This window comes from Notolepis coatsorum (assembly GCF_963971535.1).
Source record: "Notolepis coatsorum genome assembly, chromosome: 17".
NCBI classification, from domain to species: domain Eukaryota; kingdom Metazoa; phylum Chordata; class Actinopteri; order Aulopiformes; family Paralepididae; genus Notolepis; species Notolepis coatsorum.
The window spans coordinates 25,214,536-25,237,694 of record NC_140181.1 but is presented as its reverse complement, the minus strand read 5'-3'; the positions used below and the strand labels follow the sequence as shown (position 1 = coordinate 25,237,694).

At 41.4% G+C, this 23,159-nt stretch overlaps 1 protein-coding gene across 1 annotated transcript in view; it reads right to left on the bottom strand.

Annotated features, from left to right (window-relative positions):
* The window catches only part of ubr4 (ubiquitin protein ligase E3 component n-recognin 4), a gene marked incomplete at its 5' end in the record, with an annotated part of 168,808 nt that extends 149,026 nt beyond the window's left edge, over positions 1–19,782 (bottom strand). The window contains 14 exon segments of the mRNA XM_084333706.1: positions 1,465–1,582; positions 2,819–2,956; positions 4,017–4,116; positions 5,545–5,735; positions 6,230–6,289; positions 6,662–6,786; positions 7,131–7,255; positions 7,886–8,027; positions 9,154–9,256; positions 11,089–11,228; positions 11,500–11,629; positions 13,021–13,124; positions 15,153–15,250; positions 19,658–19,782. Of these exon segments, the coding sequence (XP_084189832.1) occupies positions 1,465–1,582; positions 2,819–2,956; positions 4,017–4,116; positions 5,545–5,735; positions 6,230–6,289; positions 6,662–6,786; positions 7,131–7,255; positions 7,886–8,027; positions 9,154–9,256; positions 11,089–11,228; positions 11,500–11,629; positions 13,021–13,124; positions 15,153–15,250; positions 19,658–19,782 (1,699 nt within the window).
* Positions 19,783–23,159: the final 3,377 nt, after the last annotated feature.

Sequence of the window (23,159 nt, the reverse complement as noted above, 5' to 3'; positions counted from 1 at the left end):
AAAACCAGCCTGGATTAATGTGAAACGGGGCGATTTTTAGCGTGGTATAGCGCACAAATAAACAGTTTTGTCCCTGTTGGAGTATAAATAGTGCCTGTCGAATGAGCCATACTATTGTCTCCATAGCTATAATATACGATGAGTATGACATCGTGAAAATGGTCAATACCGCTGGCGCCAGGGAGTAAAGATGGAAAAACAGCGTGGCAGTCAATGAGTTAATGATGCATCAGTACGGATGATAATTATCACTGTTGGCCATGAAACTATGTTGCTTCACTGAACTAGATGTCTATGACCACCAGGATGAAACTGTAAATAGCTATCAAACATCCCAAATACATGGTTCCAAGATGTCACCATAACACATCCAAGACACATGGGGCAATTTCCGCTTCTAAAAGTTATCTTTACCAAATATCCATGACATTGATTTATAAAAATAAAAAAAGTCCTGGTTTTCCATGACGTGACAACTTGTGTACAGCTACAGGATGACTTGTGTACAGCTACAAGATTACTTGTGTACAGCTACAGGATGACTTGTGTACAGCTACAGGATGGCTTTTAGTGACTCATTTAGCGTCTTTAAGGTTCTGGATCTAACCTGCTAGAAGTACCTCAAATGTAGGATGTTATACCTGCTAGATTCTATAGCCAGTAGTTCTTGGATGTTATACCCGCTAGCTTCCAAAACCAATTGTTCTTGGATGTTATAACTGCTAGCTTCTACAGCCAGTAGTTCTAGGATGTTATACCTGCTAGCTTCTAAAGCCAATAGTTCTTGGATGTTATTACCTGCCCAAAAATCAAGGCACCCCTTCTTTTTTCATAATCTTTTACCATAACTGAAACATGTTATTTTCAGTTGACTCATCACTGCCATTGGCTTATATTGTATCTGAAAATGTGTATTAAACTCCACATGAACCCACATCTGATTAACATGCGATGCTAACATCTGAGATGCTAAAAAGGACTAAAAAGGAAGATGAGGAATTCTTCATTGGATACTGTATTAAATCCAAATGGTAAACAGAAAAGATGTGATACATAAGATGTTAGCATGGTATTTTAGTCAAATGTGGTGACTTTCTTCAGTTTATGTAGTGTTTAAAACACATTTTCAGATACACTGGAAGCCAATGGCAGTGATGAATTGACAGAAAATAACTACCAAATCATTGAGTCATGGTAAATAGCTATAAGAGGACTGAATTTTGTATCAAGGCAAGGATGACTTGGAAACTACATGTCAAAAAGGCTGGTCTGGTCCTTTAGGTTTCTAAAGAGCTATTGGCTGTAGAAGCTAGCAGGTATAACTTCGAACATTTGTTTGATAAATTGTGAAATGGGTTTATGCATTTCATGATGATCCAGAATAAGTAAGCAAGTGAACCACCAGACACCCAGAGCACCTTTCAATGAAACAAGGTAACAAAGTGTTGCACAACAAGCTGTTACCTTGGCTGCTGTCCTCCTCTGTGCTGCTGAAGTCATCCTCATAGTAGGTGTTGGAGTCTGTGGAGGCGCTGGCGTCACTACTGACCGAGCCTTTCCTCTGACGCTGGAGCACACATGCCTGGAGACAACAATTCAATCAAAACACAGCAAAGACCCACAAGCGCCAATGTCATCTGCTGCTACATTAAGATGATAAGATGTTCAGGCACATTAAGATGTTCAGGCACATTAAGATGTTCAGGAACCATGTGTACAGGGCCGAAATGTATTTCACGTCACAAATAGATCAATACAGTCAGTAGTACAGTATTAAGTGATGTTGCGTTTCTTTTTCAAATGTAGCCAAGAGTAAAGACCCTAACCCTATCAAAACAGCAGTCAAAGTGTATATTTTCAGCACTACGTCTGTTTACCCATGATTTTAAGTGTTATTAGCCAAATATGAGGTTATAAAAATCTCTGCGCATTGCACTGGAAAAAAATTACGATTTAGACGCGAGGACAGGAAGCCGTATGATAGGGCTGTCTTAAATACTTCAGACACACTCAGAACAGCATGCACAAGGTGCCTCGATGAATTATGAATGGCAATAGCGAAACAGGCCATCAACACTGAGGAAGGAACATAAATTGTTCCGAAACATGTTTGTTTCAGGCTGCCATTAAATAACCAAAATCTGTGAGTGCTGGTCCAAGCGTATTGCTTTCTTTTTCTAATAGCGAATAAAAGAAATAACGAGTTAAAAATGTATATATACGTGATTGGCCGTCAAGCGCTGGCTCCCAATCACGTATATGTGTTAAGATGTTAATGCACATAATACAAACAAACAAATATGATTTGAGATACGTTTGTAAGTTCACTGTACAAAAAGCTAAAAGGGATTAAAAGGAGATGTATTTATATTGTTGGGGTTAACTTATGGAACGTTGCTGACATACATTTAAGAATGCGTAATTCGCTTTTGGTTTATATAAAAAAATAAAAAGATAAATGGTTTGCATAGCTATTTTTGAGGTTACAAATGTGAATAATTATTATTTTTAAATTACTAAATTAATTTGATAAGAATATAGAACAGGCATAAATAAGCATTAGGCCTATTTCTGTACATTTTCAGTCACTGCCAGAATCAAAGACTGTCGAGTCTAGAATGATTGTGCATATTGTAATGTAGTTAATTTTCACCTGATATTCTCAAACATTTCAGATTACTTTGTCATTTTGTGAGAATCTTTACTTACTTTTTTGCCTGTGTATCACAATTCACAATATAAAAAAGTGAATCCACGATAGTTATATCAAACAATATTTGATATGTTTTTGATATATTGCCCAGCCCTAACTGACTACCTTCTTGTATGAGGTGGAGAGCAGTGTGAAGAGCAGATTGGTCAGCGGCACAGAGTCAATCAGCCTTTGGACTCTTTGGATGGAGGTACTCTGAGCCATGATGCTCAGCTCCGCTGGCGGACCATCGCTGGCCCAACCCTACAAGGAGTAAGAATAGAGCTGGAATTACCATGGGCACCGATCTAAGCAATGACTGATCAAATAGAAGTACGTATTGGTAAAAATAATAATAATAATAATAATTTAGCAGAAACAGGTTAAAATAATCCACAGTTGGAACCATATTCAAAGTAGAATATGCGTCAGAGAAAGACGCCAGCCGGCAAGGCCTGCCCATCTAGGTAAAGTCAGCTATGTACACCTACCATGAACAAGACTAGGCAAGCCTGGTTAAAGCCGGACCCGGGCACATGCCAGTGGGGAATCGGAATACATGTATGATTAAAGTAAACAACTATGTGTACTGTATATCCTGTCTAACACTTAGCAGTGGTACTTGATGCATGCACTACAGTTTGGGGGCTAAAGCACCACAACCACCCAACCCCCATTTGCTTTGCTGCTAAGATGCAAAAGAAAGCAAATAAAAGTTTAAAAAAAAAAAAGTATAAAAGTGACGTTACAGAATTGTGCTGTCTACCAGTGCTAGCATCAATCACCATCACTAACATTAAGTACCGGTAGGCTAAAGCTAGAGGGGAGCAGTACTACTAGGCAAAGATAAAGCTAACATTCCCCCAAGGTTGTATCTTTACTTCAATAAGGGCCAAATAGTGACAGTGAAATAGTGTCAAATACATGTTAATTAAACAAAGATGCAAAAAGAAACCACGCAATGAAATCGACAATGAATTGATACATTATTATATTGTACTAAATATGCTGTTGTCATGAGTTTGTGTAGCTACAACCGCTCAGATGCTCTGGCCTGGTCAGTAGCTACAACACTCGGATGCTCTGGCCTGGTCAGTAGCTACAACACTCGGATGCTCTGGTCTGGTCAGTAGCTACAACACTCAGATGTCAGTCAGTCAGCCACAGCAGTCAGTCAGTCAGCCACAGCAGTCAGTCAGTCCACCACAGCAGTCAGTCAGCCACAGCAGCCAGCCAGTCAGTCAGTAAGAGGCAGACTCGTATTGACCCCCCCCCCCTCCACCCAGGGTGTGTGTGTTGTTGTTGTTGAACTTACTGCACTTACCCGGTGCAGGGCCTCTACTTGCAGGTCCTGGAACAGTGAAGTCAACAGTGAGATGGAGTGGTTGGCCAGGATGACTGACAGAACTCCAAACCCTTGGTGTCTTCAACAAAGAAAATCATCATACATATTAAAATCAAAGTCAAAAACTTGATACATAGCTTTTTTTTTTTTTATCCACTATTTCTCCCATTTTTCTATATTTTCTCCCATCCCAATTTCGTATCATCCAATTCAACCCTCCCCTGTCACGAACGCTGTTTCTTGCCTCCCACAAGCCGGCTGCAATGTGGACTAAGTCATACATAGCACAAGTCCCCTCCGGTACTTGAGGTAACAGCAGTCGCATCTTTTCACCTGCGCAGCTCGATCTCTCAGTGGCAAGGAGTAACGCGTGGGAGGCTCACGCTGCCCCTGACACTTCCTGATTCTACTGCGCAGGCGCACCAACCGACCTGTAGGAGTCGCTGTCCACAACGCCCGATCCCCACCCATCAGTTTCCCACCCCCTAATACGGCCAATGTGTATTAGTATGAACGACCAGCTAAACTGAAAGCAATGTGGAGCGCTGGGCTCGAACAGGCGAGCCCAGCGTCTCCGCATTCGTGGCGAGCACCTTGCCCACTACGCCACGTAGCCGCCAAACTTGATACATATCTAGAGTCATTTGAGGTTTAATAAAGTTACAGCTATTGTGGGATTGGAAAGTACAGACAAAATATCGTAAAGAAATTTTTCCTCATGTTTGTGGGTGTCGTGAAATTAGGGATGCAGATTATGGCAGATATTTTTTCTAACTGGTCATAGACAGTCAAAGGCTACTGGGGGTGAGGGGAAACAATCCATACAGCAATATATAACAATATTTTGCATGCTGATATTATATCCATACAGTGACGCAAAGTATCGATATCCATAAAATAATAAATAAAAGATTCTTTGCTCGACAATCCCATTTTACTGCAATGAAAATGATTGGAATGAGGTGAACAGACTGAAAACATTATGTAATTATTATTACTTATTAGATTAAACAGATGATGTACCGTATATATATTTATTACAGATTAAAGTTTTCCATTGGGGACATAATTTGTAGTTGATAAAAGGTAATAAATCGCAATATATATATATCATTGTATCATCATGATATTCATCATCATGATATAACCGGAGATTGTATAAATTAGCATGTACAGGAAGACACTACCAAAGGACCTAGTATGTCCTCCATGCTCTGTAAATAACTTATGTACATATACCGATATGCCCTAACATGTTACTTGTTTATCGTTTATTGCACAATGTTGATTCTATTATATGTTATTTGCACATCGTTGCGGACAAGACCACCCGCATTTCATTGTATACTTTTATGCCGTGACAAATAAATCTCTTGACTTGACTTGATATTACAATATTGTGACTCTAGTATTGTGATCATATTGTATCGTGATGGGGGTAATTCCCACCCTTAACGGCTACCATTTCATTCCTCTCATAATTAGTCAAGTATATAATATGATGTACCCTTTGCCAGGACCCAGTTTGGGTGATCCGGCTCCGTCCTTGGTGCGGGCGGCGATGTCCCGGACACGCAGGGCCGCCAAGGGGTCCTTCTCTTTGCCTTTATCGGCCAGGGCAGTGGGGCTCAGGTTGAGGATCAGGTACAGGCTGTTTAACAGACACCAGGCTCCTAGCAGCTGGAAGTTCTGGTAGTGCTGTTTGAACACAGAGACAAGAGAGGATGACCCACCAGGCCTATGCAACTAGCAAATGTCAAGATTTTTTTTTCTTTTTTTTACTTTAAGATAAATCTTGTTAAGAAAATAAACAAAATAAGTAACTTCCCAGAATGTATCAGTCAAACACTGAATAAAACAAGGTAAGTATATATTTATATCCTGGTAAACTTAGTCTAATTTCAACCCTTTGAAACCTATGAGCTGATGAATCATCACACATACATTACCGTCTTTTGAAGGCTGTAGAGGCTCAACATTTAAGCCAAGGTGAGGACCAACAATATGTCTGATTGAGGGACACTACGGTAGGTGGGGACGTGATAGACCATACACCGTAATATTGATATCGTATATTGTCCAGCCTTATCCAAGTATGAGTATGTCTAACCTACAATCAGCCCATTACCTGCATCAGTACCCTATTAACAATGATACAATAAATAAATAAATAAATATATAACAATACTCACCTCACCTCCTGCTCTACGGGAGTTGCTGATGGCCTGGCCAATCATTTCATAGATTTCCAGCTGTTGTTTCAAACACAAAAATAGTTCATTATTACCTCATTGCTCTCTGTATACCATGTTGCCACCTGCATTTTGTTGTATTGTACTTGTGCTGTACAATAACATTGAATCTAATCCTAATGGAAACAATCATTAGATTACCACATGTATCCCTGCTTTGGCAATATATACATTTTAGGGATGGACCTGGCCAATATGAAATGTTGGCTCAAACGGATAACAGATATAAAAATGTCTGATATAAACATTTCTGATATAAACACTGATGACTGGCCTTGTGGGAATAGTGTGTTTAACTTTTGTGCTCCAGCAATAATGTTCCCAAGTACAGGTGAGAACATGCAGGGAGTGTATTATATCAGTGATACTCACACATTTCTGGACTATAGTGGCTGCATCATTTTCATAGTCTTCCTCTTTAGTACCAGTTGATGTGGATCGAAGCTGCAAGCCGCTCCCTACTTGCAGAATGGCCATGCAGGTGGCAACGCTCACACCTGGGAATGGCAAATCAGTTCCTCATTAATGATGCAGTCAACGTTGCAAAGGGTTAAGGTAAACAGTTCCTCAAACCCTCTGAGGTCTGAGCTATTTTGTGATATGTGACCCAGGTTTTGTGATATGTTCGAACGGTATATTATATGTTCGGCGAAAAATGCAGCCCCGAGCCGCTAGATGCTCGCAAAGTGCAGTGACTTGCACGCAAGTGCTTGTGAGCCCGTATGCGTCCCGGTGGACGTTATGTGGTCAAGAACTAAATAAGAGGAAATCTGTTCTTATATCACTTCCTGAATGAGGCCCAATGATTGACTGGTTTATAGAAGGAGGAGTTGTTACCTACCAGCATAAAGACAGCTGAGTGCCAGAACGGTCATGTCCAGCAACCTGCCTGGTGTCAGGGGCTCCAGCACCGGCAGGGACAGCGTGTCCAAAGCCATGGTTACGTCTATCACCAGTGAATGGAACCTGGACATGGATTTGGGTAAAAGAAAATTACTTTATTGGGCTAGAAATAGTTATGGTTGAACAACCATCCAAACACATAGACTCATGGCCAAATGTATAGAAAAACATACATTAGATTGTAAAAAGATTTGGTTTTGCCATAATATGAAGCTATGCTAAATTACAGGTAATCTCTGTGGTGTGCGTGGGCTGAACGAAAAAAATTATTACAAGTTATATTTTGGGATGGGGGGGAACTTGGTAGTTTTGAAAGTTAAGTTCTGCAAGAAAAAGAAAGTCCTGCACATGCATGGTTAAAGTAATGTATTCATTCAGTACACAGTTTATTTATATATTTTATACCCAGTTTAATCTCCTGTACATTGTATATTACTATTGCACTTTACTGTTACATTTGCACTCTGGTTGGATGCCGAACGTCTTTTCGTTGTACTGTACTTGACAATTTGAATCTAATCTAATTAAATGTTTGTCTATCGTGTAGCTAGCTACGCCTATGGAGTACATTGGAGCTGCCATTTGCACCATCAAATCCAACAAATATAGAGTCTAGGATAAGAAATAGACCAGAATTATCCTTCAAATAACTCCCTGGGCCAAGTGTGGAGTGAAGTAGGATTGGAGACACACCCGTTGCGGACAGCAGTGGCATCAGCCACCGTGGCAGGCATGATGAAGAAGGAGTTGGCCGACACAGCGTCCTGGAAGCGGTTGATGTAGCGCAGGAAATAGGGAAGGTTCAGGCACACTCGCAGCAGCTTCTCTGACCCTCCTGAATAGAAGAAACACAAGATAAGACACCGCCCGCTAGCCTGGCCCCGGATTGACATGGCAAATGCGCGCACTGTGCCAATGTGGATAAGTGATTAACTGAAAACGCTTGAAAAGGCACATCATCAGGGCGGTCAGGTGGCGTAACGGAGATTGTGTTCGTCACCAACCCCGGAGCGGCTGGATTCGCCTGTTCGAATCCAGCTCACAGCTCCGGGGTTGTCACCAGCTTGGCTGGCCGTTCACACTAATACAATTGGCAGTATTAGAGGGTGGGAGAAGCTAGCGGGGTGGGTCCGGGTCGTTGTAAACATCGACTCCTACAGTTCGGTCGGGGCGCCTGCTAAGCGCGGATAGGATCTAAGTGGGATAGTGTGATCCTTCCACACGCTACGCCCTCTCAGTGAGAATCCGCGCTGCCAGGTGAAAAGAAGCGGTTAATTGGCTGGACGTCTGTCGGAGGAAGCACGTGGTAGCCTCCACTCTCCCAGACCGACTGTGGGGGGTAAGTGCGCAGCGACTAGGAAGGGGATTGGGAATTGGCATAACGACTAACATTGGGATGGGAGAAAATCGGAGGAAAAAGGAGGGGGGAAAAGATATAAAAAAAAAAAAAAAAAAGCACATCATCGATACAATTAGCCCTGGGTTCAATACATACCTCGGTTTTTGGGTCACGGTTTCAGTTCAGTTTCGATACACGTGTTGTGAGTAAGGAGAATAAAATGCTACTATTTATTTATTCCCAAATTATTTCTCTCTTTTTCTTATTAGCAAAAAAAAAATGTCATTCAAACAGATTCCTGGTGTATTATAAAATATAAAATAAATAAATAAATGTATATTCAAAAATATTTTTTTTATATTTATGTCACAATATTTTCTGTATTATCTGTAGTTACTGGGAATGTCATGTTTGGACTCTCCAACTTCCACTCGGTCACTGCATTTGTCGATTCCTCTGCAGAGTGAGCGCTTGTATGACTTTCATACATGGGGAGTCAATTCCTCTGCAGAGTGAGCGCTTGTATGACTTTCATACATGGGAGGAGTTTAGAGTACTGCGCTCTTCATCTCTTTATGAAAGTGCACCAGTGAAGTGAATTGAGATGTCAGGAGCCACTCACCTAGTTCCTGTAAGCTGGACACATTCTGAGACACAAAGGCATTTTTCATCTTCATCTGGATGGCATGTTCCCTCGTCGTTTGGTCATCAGAATCACTCTCAGCCTACATATGGTGTGTGAAAAATTTAAAAGCAACATAAAAATGTTATACCACTTGCTTGAATCTGTGGAACATGTTTGTTGAATTTCTAGCAAAGAACTAGTCTACACTCTAAATCATATTGTTAAAATGTCCCTTGGTGGGAATAGCACACACCAAATCTACCCCACAGCCAATTAGCTATGCAGTGATCCTGGCTTCAAAACAGCAGCTTATTGATTGAAGTGGATTCAAATTGCTTGACTATAACATCACAGCCGGTGATAATTCTAAAACCCATGTCCACAGTACAGACTCCAGGCAGAGACGGAGTTGTGAAAATGATGACGCAGCCACTCTCGCTTCCAAAACAAATGCCATGTGCAGCGCTTATTGCGCTTATATCCGCATTGATCATCAACACTACTCAGAGAACGGCAATAAAAAGCGTGCATACCATTTTGTTAATTTGTCTGAAACAGCCCACAAACCAGCCTGTTGATTATTCTTTGGCTTGCAAAGGACTCGTTTGAAAAGCTCAACAAATCTGACTTTTGTTACATTTCACGAGCTTTCCACCTACTGCACACAATTTACAGTAGGCTAACATTACTTCATGTGCGCTCAATTATTCTTCCCCATTGACAGTTTAATACACAGGCACACGCGTTAGAACTCAACTCAAGTACTACAGAGGCATGCCCAGTGTAGTGAAAGGTCTTGAGATATGCTTTTTCAGGAGAGCTAGTAGACGGAAATCTTTTCTGTAGCGGTGATGAAAATGTTTACTAGACTAAATAATTTACTCCACTCTAAATCAAAGACGTATACGTCTAAACGCAGTCGACAATGTGCCGTCTCATGTGTTTTAAAATGTTGACACATTCACCCTATAATCTGAATACAAATAATACATAGAAAATGTGAATTACCCATTTAACTGTTAAGAATATCCGGTTTATTATACTGGTTAAGCAGCTAACCGGATATCCTTGCACATCCCTAGTCCATACAGTTGAAGAATCCAGTTCAAGGACATTTTTTTAATATTGCATTATGTTCAAGTACAAGGAAACCAAGGTTGGCTTTAGGCTAGAGCCGTGTTTACTTGTCTCTTTCATGTTATACTGAACTAGAGTCCCTCCTACGGTAGCCTCCTAGCTCTCCAAACTATGCAACATAAAATACAGTAACGCATAGCCAGGCACAACTCCATAAGGCACAAACAACAGAGTCTATATTACAATACGAACTGAGAAGATTTTGTCAAGGTTAAGCAATCACAACACATTGGATTCACAATATGACTTAACACAGATAATGTTACATTGTTTCAGATGTGAAAAAGGCAGACTATGCACTGACCAAAGACAGGTGTTAATTTATAGCGCTATATGTTCATCACCACCCACTTTATCAATTCTGATTAGAAAGTGGAATCAAAATGCTTGAATCTTCCCAGAGACTGTAACGTTAAATTTGTAGCAAAGGCCTGTGTCAATAATACTTCGGGTCAGAATCTTTCAAAATAAAAGCTGCGACCGTCTTTTCATATTTTATTGTTGTTTTTCTTCAAACAATATCGCCAGTAGGGGAATGTCAATATCACCCAAGCCTAGTGTGATCTATGCACTCTCTGGGGAGAGAAGTCAGAAGCAGGGTGGGCTTCGGTGTATCTATTGGTGGTGTGAATGCAAACAGAATAAAAGCCCTGAAGGTATGTAGTTCTCAGGGAGCTCCCCAGAACTGTCCAAAAACGCCTTATGTAATTTTTTCACAGCACCTACCGGTAAATAACATTTCAGACAGAGTCAAAGGAATTTAAAATCCCTGTCTGTTACACCAAAGTTACACACCATATGCGCTGATGATGGAGAGGCGAAGATGGTAAAGTCAGGGTTGAAAACTGAAGACAGTTGATTGAAGAAGTTCATCTGCACTTCCTTATGACGGAGCTCAGGGTTCACAGCGCTAGGTAACTCCTTCTGGTCTTCCACTGTTAAAACAATAACAAGGGGTTAAAATATCTGCTACATCACTGACTTAATGGTGCACTGTAGTTTAAATAAAATGTATAGTTATTTAGTGCTTCAGCTTGATAGACCTAGGTAGGTTTTCTAAATGGGACAGAACAATTTGGTCACAGTTCAAATTTGTGGTTGTTGCACTGCCCTACTATCAGTCTGGGGAGGGTGTAGACCAGCGGTTCTCAAACTATGGGTCGCGACCCAAAGTGGGGTCGTGGGTAGGTGACAGTGAAGACTTACCATCTGAAAGGGTCTTGACGGTCTGAGGCAACTTGGCGGACTTCATCATAGCGGTGAAAGTAATGATCTCTGTGCGGTCCAGTCTGCTGCAACCTGTGCAAAGTCCTTTTATCAAAAGGATCAGGTGTTTCTAAAAGAAGAGGAATAGTTTGACAATGAATTGCAACTCGTGGGATTATCTAACAATGTACATTTCAAGAAGAAACATCTGCGTTCCCGTTGAAAATAAAGTAATTAACAAACATTGATTTTTCTTTCACTTTCATTGTAAAGCACATTTCTGTGGCACTATTGGCACATCCAAACTATGTAGGAGCAGTGGGAAGCCACACACCAACTCCAGTTGTAATGTCAGTACCTTGGTCAAGGACGATGGCAGGAAACCTAGCATGCATGTCTTTTGGTGACAAACCCACACAAACACAAGGGGAACATGCAAACTCCACACAGAAAGGCCCCCTTGCTGGGGTTTGAACCCAGGACCTTAACTCATTCAACGCCAGTCACGAGTATAGTCGGGTTAACTCGCCAACCGCTCAGCGTCAATCACGACTATAGTCGGGTTTTAATCGTTATTACTTTTATTAGCTATATCCATTCATTTTCATCCATCCAGCCTGATGTTATCATTGGGAATGGGTCTGAGCTCGCAAAAGGGCAAATACCACCACCTACGCCTTCCAGCTGGTATTGCACTCCATTAGAAATGGTGTAGTTTATTTTCTGGGACGATCCCAGCCGTGCGGGCGGGGTTTAAATCCTCAGACGAGGCAGGCCTTTACAACGATGGCATGGTACACTAACCCCGCCCGCCCGTTCATGTGTAACGCTCGGTAATGTGGGACGGACCTCCACGAGCAGTATTTGGAATGGCAATCAGATAATTGGATTATTTCTTTTGCATTACATCAGAGACAAGGTAAGAACACTATATAAAATCTTGCGTTGATCTGATATTTCTTTCTACCGCGATCGACGCTGTCTGTCTGTCTGTGCGTGTGTGTGGCTGTTTACTGTTGAGTGCAGGAGGTGGCGGGGGGAGCCCCGCGCTAAGAGGGCCATTTCATTCTTGCATGAGGAAGGATAATAATGATAATCTAGCGTTGATTTCAGGAAGATTCGATAATCAGGCGAAAAATTACAACGTGTTTAGTGTATTCCACTAAAGGGCTATTATCGCATCTTTTCCTGGGATTACTAAGAATCACCAAAACTATACTCATTCAAAACGGTATAAAACGGAAATGTACGGATGAAAAAACAATCCGTTTTGTACATCTTGACTGGAAGCAACTCACTGACAATCAACGGGTGTATTAGACCCATAGCTATAATTTAAGATATATTTTAAGCACTCGCAAATCTCGCAGTCCCCCCATTGATTAAAGCGATGGCGTACTAGCGCCAGAATGAGTTAATGTTATCAAGCAACAGTGTGTGGGAAAAGGGGACTTAATTGAATTGGCATTTACTGTTAATGTTTCTGTATCTGCGGGTGTTTGTATGTGTATTTTCTCCTACCTGTGACACAGCACATGCCTCGTCTGGGTTCTCCAGTCGCAGCAGAGAGAATTCAATGAGCACTTTACAGGCTGCAGCAACCGACAGCAGCTGATTCCTTGGTACTAAAGTCAAATGAGAAACGGCACATCAAGAGAACTCATACAAAAGAGTAACTAAACACTTGATGGAACAAGTCATTGGGGTTGGGCATCATGGACGTGTTGCAGTCTCCTGGTCATATCCACAGGTACAGTTGGTGAGAACAACATTAGCATAGTGCTAAAGTAGTGTGGAGAGAGATCTGGCTATGTGACACTACACTCCAGTGTAACAATATAGTGACAACTAGTCTTGCGCAGCCATACCTCTCTCCACACCATGTTAGCGCTGTTCCAGTCTGGCTGAACCTATTATTATTCCACTAAGGGCAAAAAAGCCTCTGGCTTGTTTGTATTTCTTTAAACGACAATCACAATCATCCTAAGCCAAGGATGCAGTGGCGGTGCCCTTGCAAAATAGTGTCTTAGATAGTGGAAGGCGGCCAATGGCATGCTTATAGCCACAGTATATCCTGTGAGTCAGACTACCTGACAACTGAGTTCACAGAGTCGCCTACCACCTCCAGCTCATCCCTAGAGACCAGGTATTAAAGAAAACTTTCACTTTAGCTATGAGGGGGAAGATGATCACAGAAAAAGTGGATGAATGTCACTGAGCAGTGATTTAAAGTAAACGGCTTACATTCACTAGCAACAGTTGTCTCCTTCCTTAGGTAATAGCTAAGAAAAATGCATTATCATCAACAGCAATATTAATTAAATGAATAAGACTCCTTCAATATGTTCCTGTCATAAAGCGTCAGAAATGCATGACAAAAACATAAGGCTAAGTAGTCTGACTCACAGGATCTAAACTGTGGGTATAAGCACGCCATTGGCTGACTATTTCAGTTAGAATTCTCCTCCCCTTCCACTATCTGAGACATTATTCTACAAGGGTACCGTCACTGCATTGTGGGTTTAGCACCATCCAGGATTATTGTGATTAGTACTGTGGAGAGAGGTATGGCCACCAGTCTTTTTTTACTTTTTTATTTATTTAACCAGATAAAAACCCATTGAGATTAAAATGTGACGTGGCCAAGAAAGACAGCAAAAACATTAGTTTCAGAAGAAGAAAAAAACATTAAAACATTCAGACAAGTGAGCTCATGGTTAGTTCATTCCAAGTTCAGAATAGAAATGTGGTACCATCATTAACAAATGGTCCTGTAATCGTAGCCCATAAGAACTTTGATTTGGAATCAGAAGACAAGACAAGTAGCCAGGAAGTTTACCTAAAATGGCTTTGTAGATAAAGACATACCAATGGCTAAGCCGACGTGTTGACAAAGAAGGCTGTTCACTTTGGAGTACAATGTACAGTGATGAGTGAGGGCTCTACAATTTGTAATGAAACGAAATATAGCTCCATGGTACACTGTATCAAGCATAAAGACAATGGGCAGATGCATTCATGTATAGCAACTCTCCATAGTGAAGAACAGGCACTTCCACAATTTTCCATCCGACATTAAAAGAAATTACACAAGGATTCAATGTGCCCGATGACATCACTGGTGGCCATATTAAATTTAATTCAATTGTGTTTTTGGATGAGTGAGAGATTATGTACCCCTTTAATATTCGTATATCCCAACTACTATGCTACTATAGTATGTAACAGTATGCCTACAATACTTTCTTCAACATGTCTATTGTCTAGACTCCTGACTCTCACATTGAAAAACACTGGCCTAGACATTCATGCTGCACACTCAAACAAATCCTCCCTGTATTTGAAACCAGACCAGTGTTTGAAGGTCATAAAATGGTAAATTAATATTCATATAAATTCAAAACACATTCATATAGTGCTTTTATCCAAAGCGCTTTACAATTCATGCCTCACATTCACTCACACACCGATGTCGGAGGCAACCATGCAAGGTGCCAACCTTCTCATCGGAAGCAGTTAGGGGTTAAGTGTCTTGCTCTGGGACACTTCTGATACACTGCCAGACGGAGCCGGAATCTAACCAGGAACCTTCAGATGACCCCTCATATTTCTTTAATGTCAGTAAAAGGTGTTACAGAGAAGTAGATACATACTTTGACCACAGACGGTGGTGATGTAATGTGCCGACAGAGCCACGAAGGATGAGTAGAAGGGCTCATACTGTTTGTCATGGTGGAGAATCTCTGATTCACTGCAATAGAACATCATTCAATTAGATTAAAAATGTATTGTCATCAACATCATACAGCACAAGTACAATACAACCAAAAAAATTTGGCATCTAACCAGAGTGCAAATGTAACAGTAAAGTGCATTAACAATATAAAATGTACAAGTGATTAAATGTGATATATATAACAAGCTACTGAGTAATATATGCTAAAGTGGTGTATGTACAGTATAATTACATACAGTAAATATTGTGAGTGACGATGCATTTTTCAATTATGTCCAAAGCATTTGATCTTTTAGCTGACTCTTTTATCCAAAGCAACTTACAAGTCAGCAGGAAGGGTAAAACTCTGCCTGCTAAGGGTAAGTAATATTGTTCATCAAACAGTGTCGAACCTGAGTGCTACAGTCTTGAGTGAATAGTAGTATAGACATAATTAGCATAGTAGGTAGTATAGGCACGGTAGATTCCTTAATAGCAGAGTGCAAAAATGCAGTAGAGAGCAACAAGCAGGGAAGGAACTTGACAGTAGAGGTTGAATAGTTTCTTGTGATATATCACATTCTAAGTGATTTAGATTAACTTCACAACTGCAAATACAAATAGATGGTTCTTCAGTGCAAGGGTTCAATTATTGAGGGCAGATTTAGCCCCTGGTGAACCTTTCCATGATTATAAATAAGTAGGGGTGTAAATATTTGACCCCACAATGGGGTCAGGCAACGATTCAATGCATCATGAAATCTCTTCAGTTAATTCCACCAAAACATTTGAATACACAAATGTGGCTGGGGGAACTGATCACTCAGAATGAATGGACTATAGGTCAATAATAGGGGTGTAAATAGTTGACCCCACAATGATTCGATTGCGATTCTTCAGGCAACGATTCAATATTAATTTGACCACGATTCGATTCAATGCGATTCGACCTTAGGATCGATGCATTGTTACAACACTATAAATAAGTAAATAAAATTCAATCATATGTTCCATAAATCAAACTAGACATAATGCCGTTGGTGCAGGGTATATCCCCAAAACATCCCCAACCCTCAACTAGAGATGTACCATCAGTGACCGACAGCGGGTCTATCCCAGAACGGCCTGACTTCTCAATCCACCTTTTGACCATGCCCCTAATCTGAGCCATTGAGGAGTGGTTCATGTTTATAGTGTTAACCCCTTAAGGCGCCCGACGGCCCGGTACGAGATTAATTTCACGTCATAAATAGATCAATACAGTCCGTATTAAGTACTGTTGCATTTATTTTTCAAATGTAGTCAAGCGTAAAGACCCTAACCCTATCAAAACAGCAGTCAAAGTGTATATTTTCAGCACTACGTTTGTTTACCAATGATTGTGTTATTAGCTAAATATGAGCTTATAAATATCTGTGCATTGCACCGGAAAACAGACGATTTAGACGTGAAAAGAAGCAGTCATGAAATCGTTGTAGTCCTAAGAAAGAGGAGACCCAGGGCTTTCGATGGACATCTAAATTTCATAACACTACACTACCAAGCTCACACCAGCCGCCGACAACGGAAGTCCTACCATTTTTCACCACATTTTTCTGCTGTGATTTTTGTGTTTATATCTCACAACCTATATTGTTTCTTTACCTTTCTGTGAATGTCTAAAAAAAATAAAACTGGGGGGGGGGGGGGGACTGTACATTGGAGGTGGTTGGGTGGGTGGGGTGGGGTAGGCGGGGTGGGGGAAACTGTACAACTGTACAAGCAAAACTGTACATTGGAATATCGACGAAACCATACTTGGTTCCAAGAGGAGGGTCTTGTGTATTCTTGGGTTAGGTAATTTACTGTACATTGGAGGGGGTTGGGTTAGGACATTTACAGGAGCCAGTTTCAAATTGCAGTCTCCCGTAGGTGTTCTTTGAGTGGTTTTGAAAGTGGGTAGTGATTCACATTACTTACAGCTTTGGGTAGGGCGTTCCACATTGATGTGGCATAATTGCGAAACGTGTTTAGTCCCTTGTTTGAGCCAAATCTGGGTTTAACATGATTTGTGGAGCTCCCTCTGGTGTTGTGGTTGTGGTATTCACTGACCTTTGGGAAGTATTTTGACATGTACATGGGTATCTTAGTCGTGTAGTGTATCTTGTAAACCAGGCCCATTGCAAGTTGCTGTACTCTGTCGTCTACTCTAAGCCATCCTAGGTTGTCAAAGTGGGCAGGGGTGAGGTGGGTTCTAGGAGTAAGGTCAAGTAGTAGTCTGACCAGTTTGTTTTGTTATGTTTGTAATCTTGTTTTTAGCGCCTTTGAGGTGCTTTGGTACCATGAGGTGCAAGCATAGTCGTAGTACCCTTGAATGAGTGCTCCTGCCAGAGTCTTCAGGGTATTCTTGTTTACCAGAGAGGAGATCCGGTACAAGAATCTAGTTCGTTGGTTGACTTTTTTTTATTACATTGGATGCCATTTTGTCACAGGAAAGATTTGCCTCTAGGAGTTTGCTGCTCTGTAACGGGCGACTGGTGGTACTAAATCAAGATTTAACTCTGGCATTGGAAAGAGGAGATTTGGGCCGATCCATAGATGTATGACTTGGCCAGAATAGGGTCATTTATAGGGTTGGTATTCTGTATTCTATATTCATATTTGAAATCGCATTTGTCCGGATGGCAAAATTCAGTATTGTATCTACAAAAACACCCATAAATCTGTTAATTTGCTTAGAATTTGAGTACACTTGATCTCAAGAAGATGCTGAATGAGCTCAGTGGCAATTTTCAATAGATGTCATAGATTCCATAGATGTCCCTAGATACCAAGGACATGCAAATGGACCATGTAGAAGTGGAGCAATCTTCCATTTACTTGGGTATGTAATTTTAGGCACATTTTCTGAAAATATGGCTAGGGCTTAAGACTGAGGTTAACAGTTTCAGCTGAACACACTCCAAGGCATTGAGTGTCTTTAGATTCTGCCTAAAGCCAGGACTCGACAGTGTGAGCGTTTCACTTGCATTTGTGACTAAAATAGATGTGTGCGAATGGGGAAAATGATTTAGGAGCACATGTGTGAGTAAAGACTATCTCCTACAAGCTGACAGTTCCCTAAACTAACATTAGCTGCTAATGTGAACCAAGCTGGTCCCAAAACAGAATAATTGTATAACGAAACAAGTACTTAAGCACTACTCGAGTAATTCATGCGAGTACTCGATCCGAGAAAACATTACTCATGATCATCCCTATAGTATTGGTATCAACACTTGAGGTTCTGGTAATTGTAAGCTCCTTTGACTGAGAGCGAGAGGCAGTTGTTCAATTTCAAGATATTATGGTGGATTATGTTTATGTGTACATAATAACATAATGCACGATGACTGCTTAGGCACTGTTGGAAGACAGTTGCAGTTTGGTGAGCAGGTGAATTGAAGTGGATGTGATGGCTCTTGATAATGATGTGTGCATTATTTATGACTGTCAGGCTATAATGAACAAATTCAAAAGAGTGCAACCTTGTTTCCACTGCTGGTATATCAGTTACTATTGCAATGGGCGTATTGATTGATTGAAAACTTTATTAACAGATTGCAGAATGGGTACAATACAGTACAGCTCAATACACAATTGTTAAGGATATGCAGCCCAGAGAAAGACGTTCGTCTTGTTTACATCAGGGCATCCAGTGCACTCTTGTTGTGTTCCATGTCACCCCTGTGCTCGTGGTGCTTTGGGCTTTTCGTGTCTGATGATGATTGATTACTTCATGTGTTGGAACGTGACCCAAAATGTTGACTCGTCTCTCCATGGTTACCTGACTAACCTGTTAGCTAAACCTGCTAATCGTTAGCTACTGCTAGGTGAGGATGTAAGTCACCTGGTCATTAACGCCAGCAGGCCAACCAACATTGACCCAACTGGATATACATTTGGACATCATCTAAGGAACGAGTTAAATGTACCAAACGTGACCATTGCCGTCATTAGGCCTTGAAAACGTCGGTTCGTAAGGCCCGTTTAGCCATCTTAACTTGCTAGTTTGCTGGCTAGCTATAGCTGATGTTTATGTATAACATGACGTTAGCAAGCTGGATAATGATGAGGCACATTTTTGTATTCATCACAACGTCAGGAGATAACAAATACCATCACATAAAAAAAGGCATGACACGTAAATTGAATGTTGGCAGTGTCATTTACGTAACAAGTGTAACGTTATATAATAAGTTGACTCAAACGTCAGCTTAATAGCTAGCACTGTCAAGCTAATGGTGGTTAATTCTGGGCCAGTGCACTGACTGAGCTAGCTGGCTACTAGCATGCTAGCCGCTAGCGCTCTGTCTAACTTTGCTAACTAGCTTAGCAAGTTAGCCAGCTGGCATCATCATAGCCGATGAGGGCGATTTCCCAAGTAAACAGAGATTCGTTGTTCACTAGAATGAAACCGATTACCTGTTGATTATAGACCCGATGAGCTGAGGCAGCTCTTTCGTTTCAAAAGCGGTATAAGAAGCTGATAAAAGCGGTCGTACTGCCGCCGTCCATTCCTGTTCCCCTTCTCCTCCGCTCGACGCCATCTTGAAATAATCTAGAAAGAAAAACTAGCGTTAGCTACTGGACGTGGGGGGGGGGGGAAGAGAAGACTCACCTACAGGGGGCGCACAACCTCTGACATGTCGACTGAGAACATGTACAAGTAGGATCATCATAAAGACCCAATCTATTGGGAAGATGACAACTAGTATGACACCAGACCATACTGCCTGACATTTTTTACTTGAAAAGTAGACTGCCTACATGTTTTCTCTAAACCAAATAATAAACTGAAACAGAAACACAGTTTGGGTCTGAAAGATTTTCATAAAACTGCCAGCTCAACACCAGAATCTACAATACTAGTCATACAAGTAGCATGCTGTAGTGACCACTAGTAAGGTATTAAATCCCCATGAAATCAAAATAGATGTTTATGTTCTGTCTGGCATTGTTTCAGCACATATTCCAGCACCATGGACAGAGAGCGGACATCTAATTATCAGCAACCAACACGCACACACACAATATTTACAGGGACTGGAGATCAACAGTTTAATGATACACACCACACGATGAAAAGCATGGCAAAGTGATCATCAATGCCACCTGTTATGGAAAATACAGACAGCATATTATAGCTCTGTTAAATACATCTTCTCTGTATAGCCTTGACTAGTTAATACAACAAACCACAAAAAGCGGCACGATGGTGTAGTGGTTAACACTGTCGCCTCACAGCAAGAAGGTCCAGGGTTCGATTCCCACTTGGGGACCAGGTTTCCGCGTTGCCAGGTACCCAGGTGGGGTATCTCCCAGGCCCTTCTGTGTGGAGTTTGCATGTTCTCCCCGTGCTCGCAAGGGTCCCCCCCGATAAGAGAAACCCAATGGAAAAACATGCACAACAGACGAAGACGGGCAGGAGCACTTGGATTGGTCCCCGGGCACGGTACCTCGCCAACGCCTTGTCTGCTCCTGGCTGCCCTTGGGGGGAAGGACGACGGGATGGGTCAAGCACAGAGCTCAATCGCATCGGCGACCCTAAAAAAACAGTGCATGTGTGTGTGTTCCTGTGTGTGTGTGCCGCCCATCACTGCATGTCGTTGCATGCCGAATAAAGACTTCTGAGTTAAGTCCTGCATTATTATATATAGTTAACTAATATACTAAAGCATTACATCACGTGCAGGAGTGGGTTATGATAATTAGACCATGCCTAGGGCCCGGGGGTGGTAGTTAGGCCCGAGGCACAGCCTAGGCATGGTCTAATTCTCATAACCCACGACTGCGCGTGGTGTAATGGCTTTTATACAATGACCGATGTCATCCAACCTTATTGCTATACAATAAACACACATTAGTTGAAGATTTATTGACAAAACCATCCGCAGAAAAAGTAGTTCCCAAAAAAAAAGAGAGCAGTTGCCTCCGTGTGGAAGCAGCTCAGAAGTGCAACTGTCTCTCAACTTAACACATCCAACAAACTAACACATCCAACTGTCTTTCAACTAAGACATCCAACAAACTAACACATCCAACTGTCTTTCAACTAAGACATCCAACAAACTAACACATCCAACTGTCTCTCAACTAATACATCCAACAAACTAACACATCCAACTTATCTTTTTTTTTAACCTACTTTTTCTATAGAACTTCATTCTTAGATGCTTCTATAGAAAGTAGGTAAAAAAAAAGTTTTATTTACCCTATACAGGAGAGATTTTTTTTAACCTACTTTCTATAGAAGCAGCTGGGAGGTGCGCTGTTTTAAGTGAGCGTGGATTATTGAATTGATTGATTGATTGAAAAATTTTATTACTGTCCGCCTTGTTTCCAACTGGTTAAGCTTGGCGACTCTTTCGAAGTCGCCCTCTTTCGAAGTTGGTTATGCTTTGATATGAGCAGGCACGTGCACACATAGAGGCCAAGGGGTTAGGGTTAGGGTTAGGGTTGCCTTTTTGAGCCTCATCAAAAAGTGCCCCTTTTGAAAACCCCCTTTTTTTTTTTTTTTTTTTTTACCGTTACGCATATAGACTGCCCTTCCAACTGAAAAATGTCAGGATAGAATCAAAATAATAGGTAAAGAGAGAGAGATGCCCCATATCCCATTGCAGTTTGCACTGCCTCCTCAGCGTGCCTCTCCGCGGACCTATATATTTTATGCATAGCGTGGGTGGTGATGATGATGATGACAGAAACCGCTGTGGCGCATACAGTTGAATGCTGGTATTACACTCATTGAGGGACACGAAGAAGTCAAGTCCGATGGGATTTGGGAATCTCAAATACAAATCGGGATTGGAATAAAAAATGCATTTATATTAAACAATACAGAATATACAGCACTTCTTGGGGTCTGTAGGGTAAGCACTTATTCCCTCCCCCCTGAACATTTATGGAGATGTATGGGCCTTTTAAGTCAGTGATAAAAGTGTCTTTCAAGGATAAGTGAGCTCCTGCACTGATTATTATAGTTCAATATTCAATATTTGATCACCAAAAAAATACCAAAAGCATAAAAAGGGGGCCCCCGCTCGAAAAGGGCTATGCGCGCTCGGTTAATATATACACACAAGTGTAGTGCCCTTTTCAGCCTTTGAGCACCTGCCCCTCTAAAGTCCTGTGCACGTCCCTGGATATGAGGGCCGATGGTCCACTCTACTGGTTAAAGTTGCTTACTCGTGAGTAGTACGTTCATTGATAAAGAAATATTATGTCCACAGCCGCTCCGGTGTAAAACAAAGATATCCAAATGGTTTATTTCTCTTCCACAGTGAAGTCTTTCTTTACAGAAGTGATCCTAAAGCTATTTTCCTAAACTAACGGAATATTCACGTCACTACTACAAGGTAAGAAAACTGTATTTTCCCAGTCTCCAAAATCACCGCCGACTCAACACATGACAAAATTCCTCCACACCTGAAAGCCGTAAATCAACTTGCTGGCTCTTTCCACAGCAAAACGGTAGGCAAGGCACCCTGGTCTAGAAATACAGGCTTCAATCTATGTTGTTTAGTCTATCTGTTCAGTAGGCCTACTGCTCAGCACTGTTTCAAGATGCACAATGAGCTCTTCTGTCTTCTTCTTCTTCTTCTTCTTGTGAATTTCCGGCAGTCTAGACACCTTTCGGCGTATTTCTGCCTAGTGAGCTCTTCTTCTTCTTCTTCTTCTTTAGAATTTCCGGCAGTGTAGACGCATCGTGGCGTATTACTGCCCTCCGCAATTCTTTTGATGAGCTCTTCTTCTTCTTTCTTCTTTTGAATTTCCCGCAGGCGTATTACTGCCCTCCTCAGTTCTTATGCTAGTGGTGTGCCATAGTTAGGCCTCTGGTAAACCAACTTTTGATTGTTTACCCTCTTCTTCTTCTCATCTTCAAAACACACTATCTCCTTCTTCTCTGCTCCTCTTGCCTGTCCAA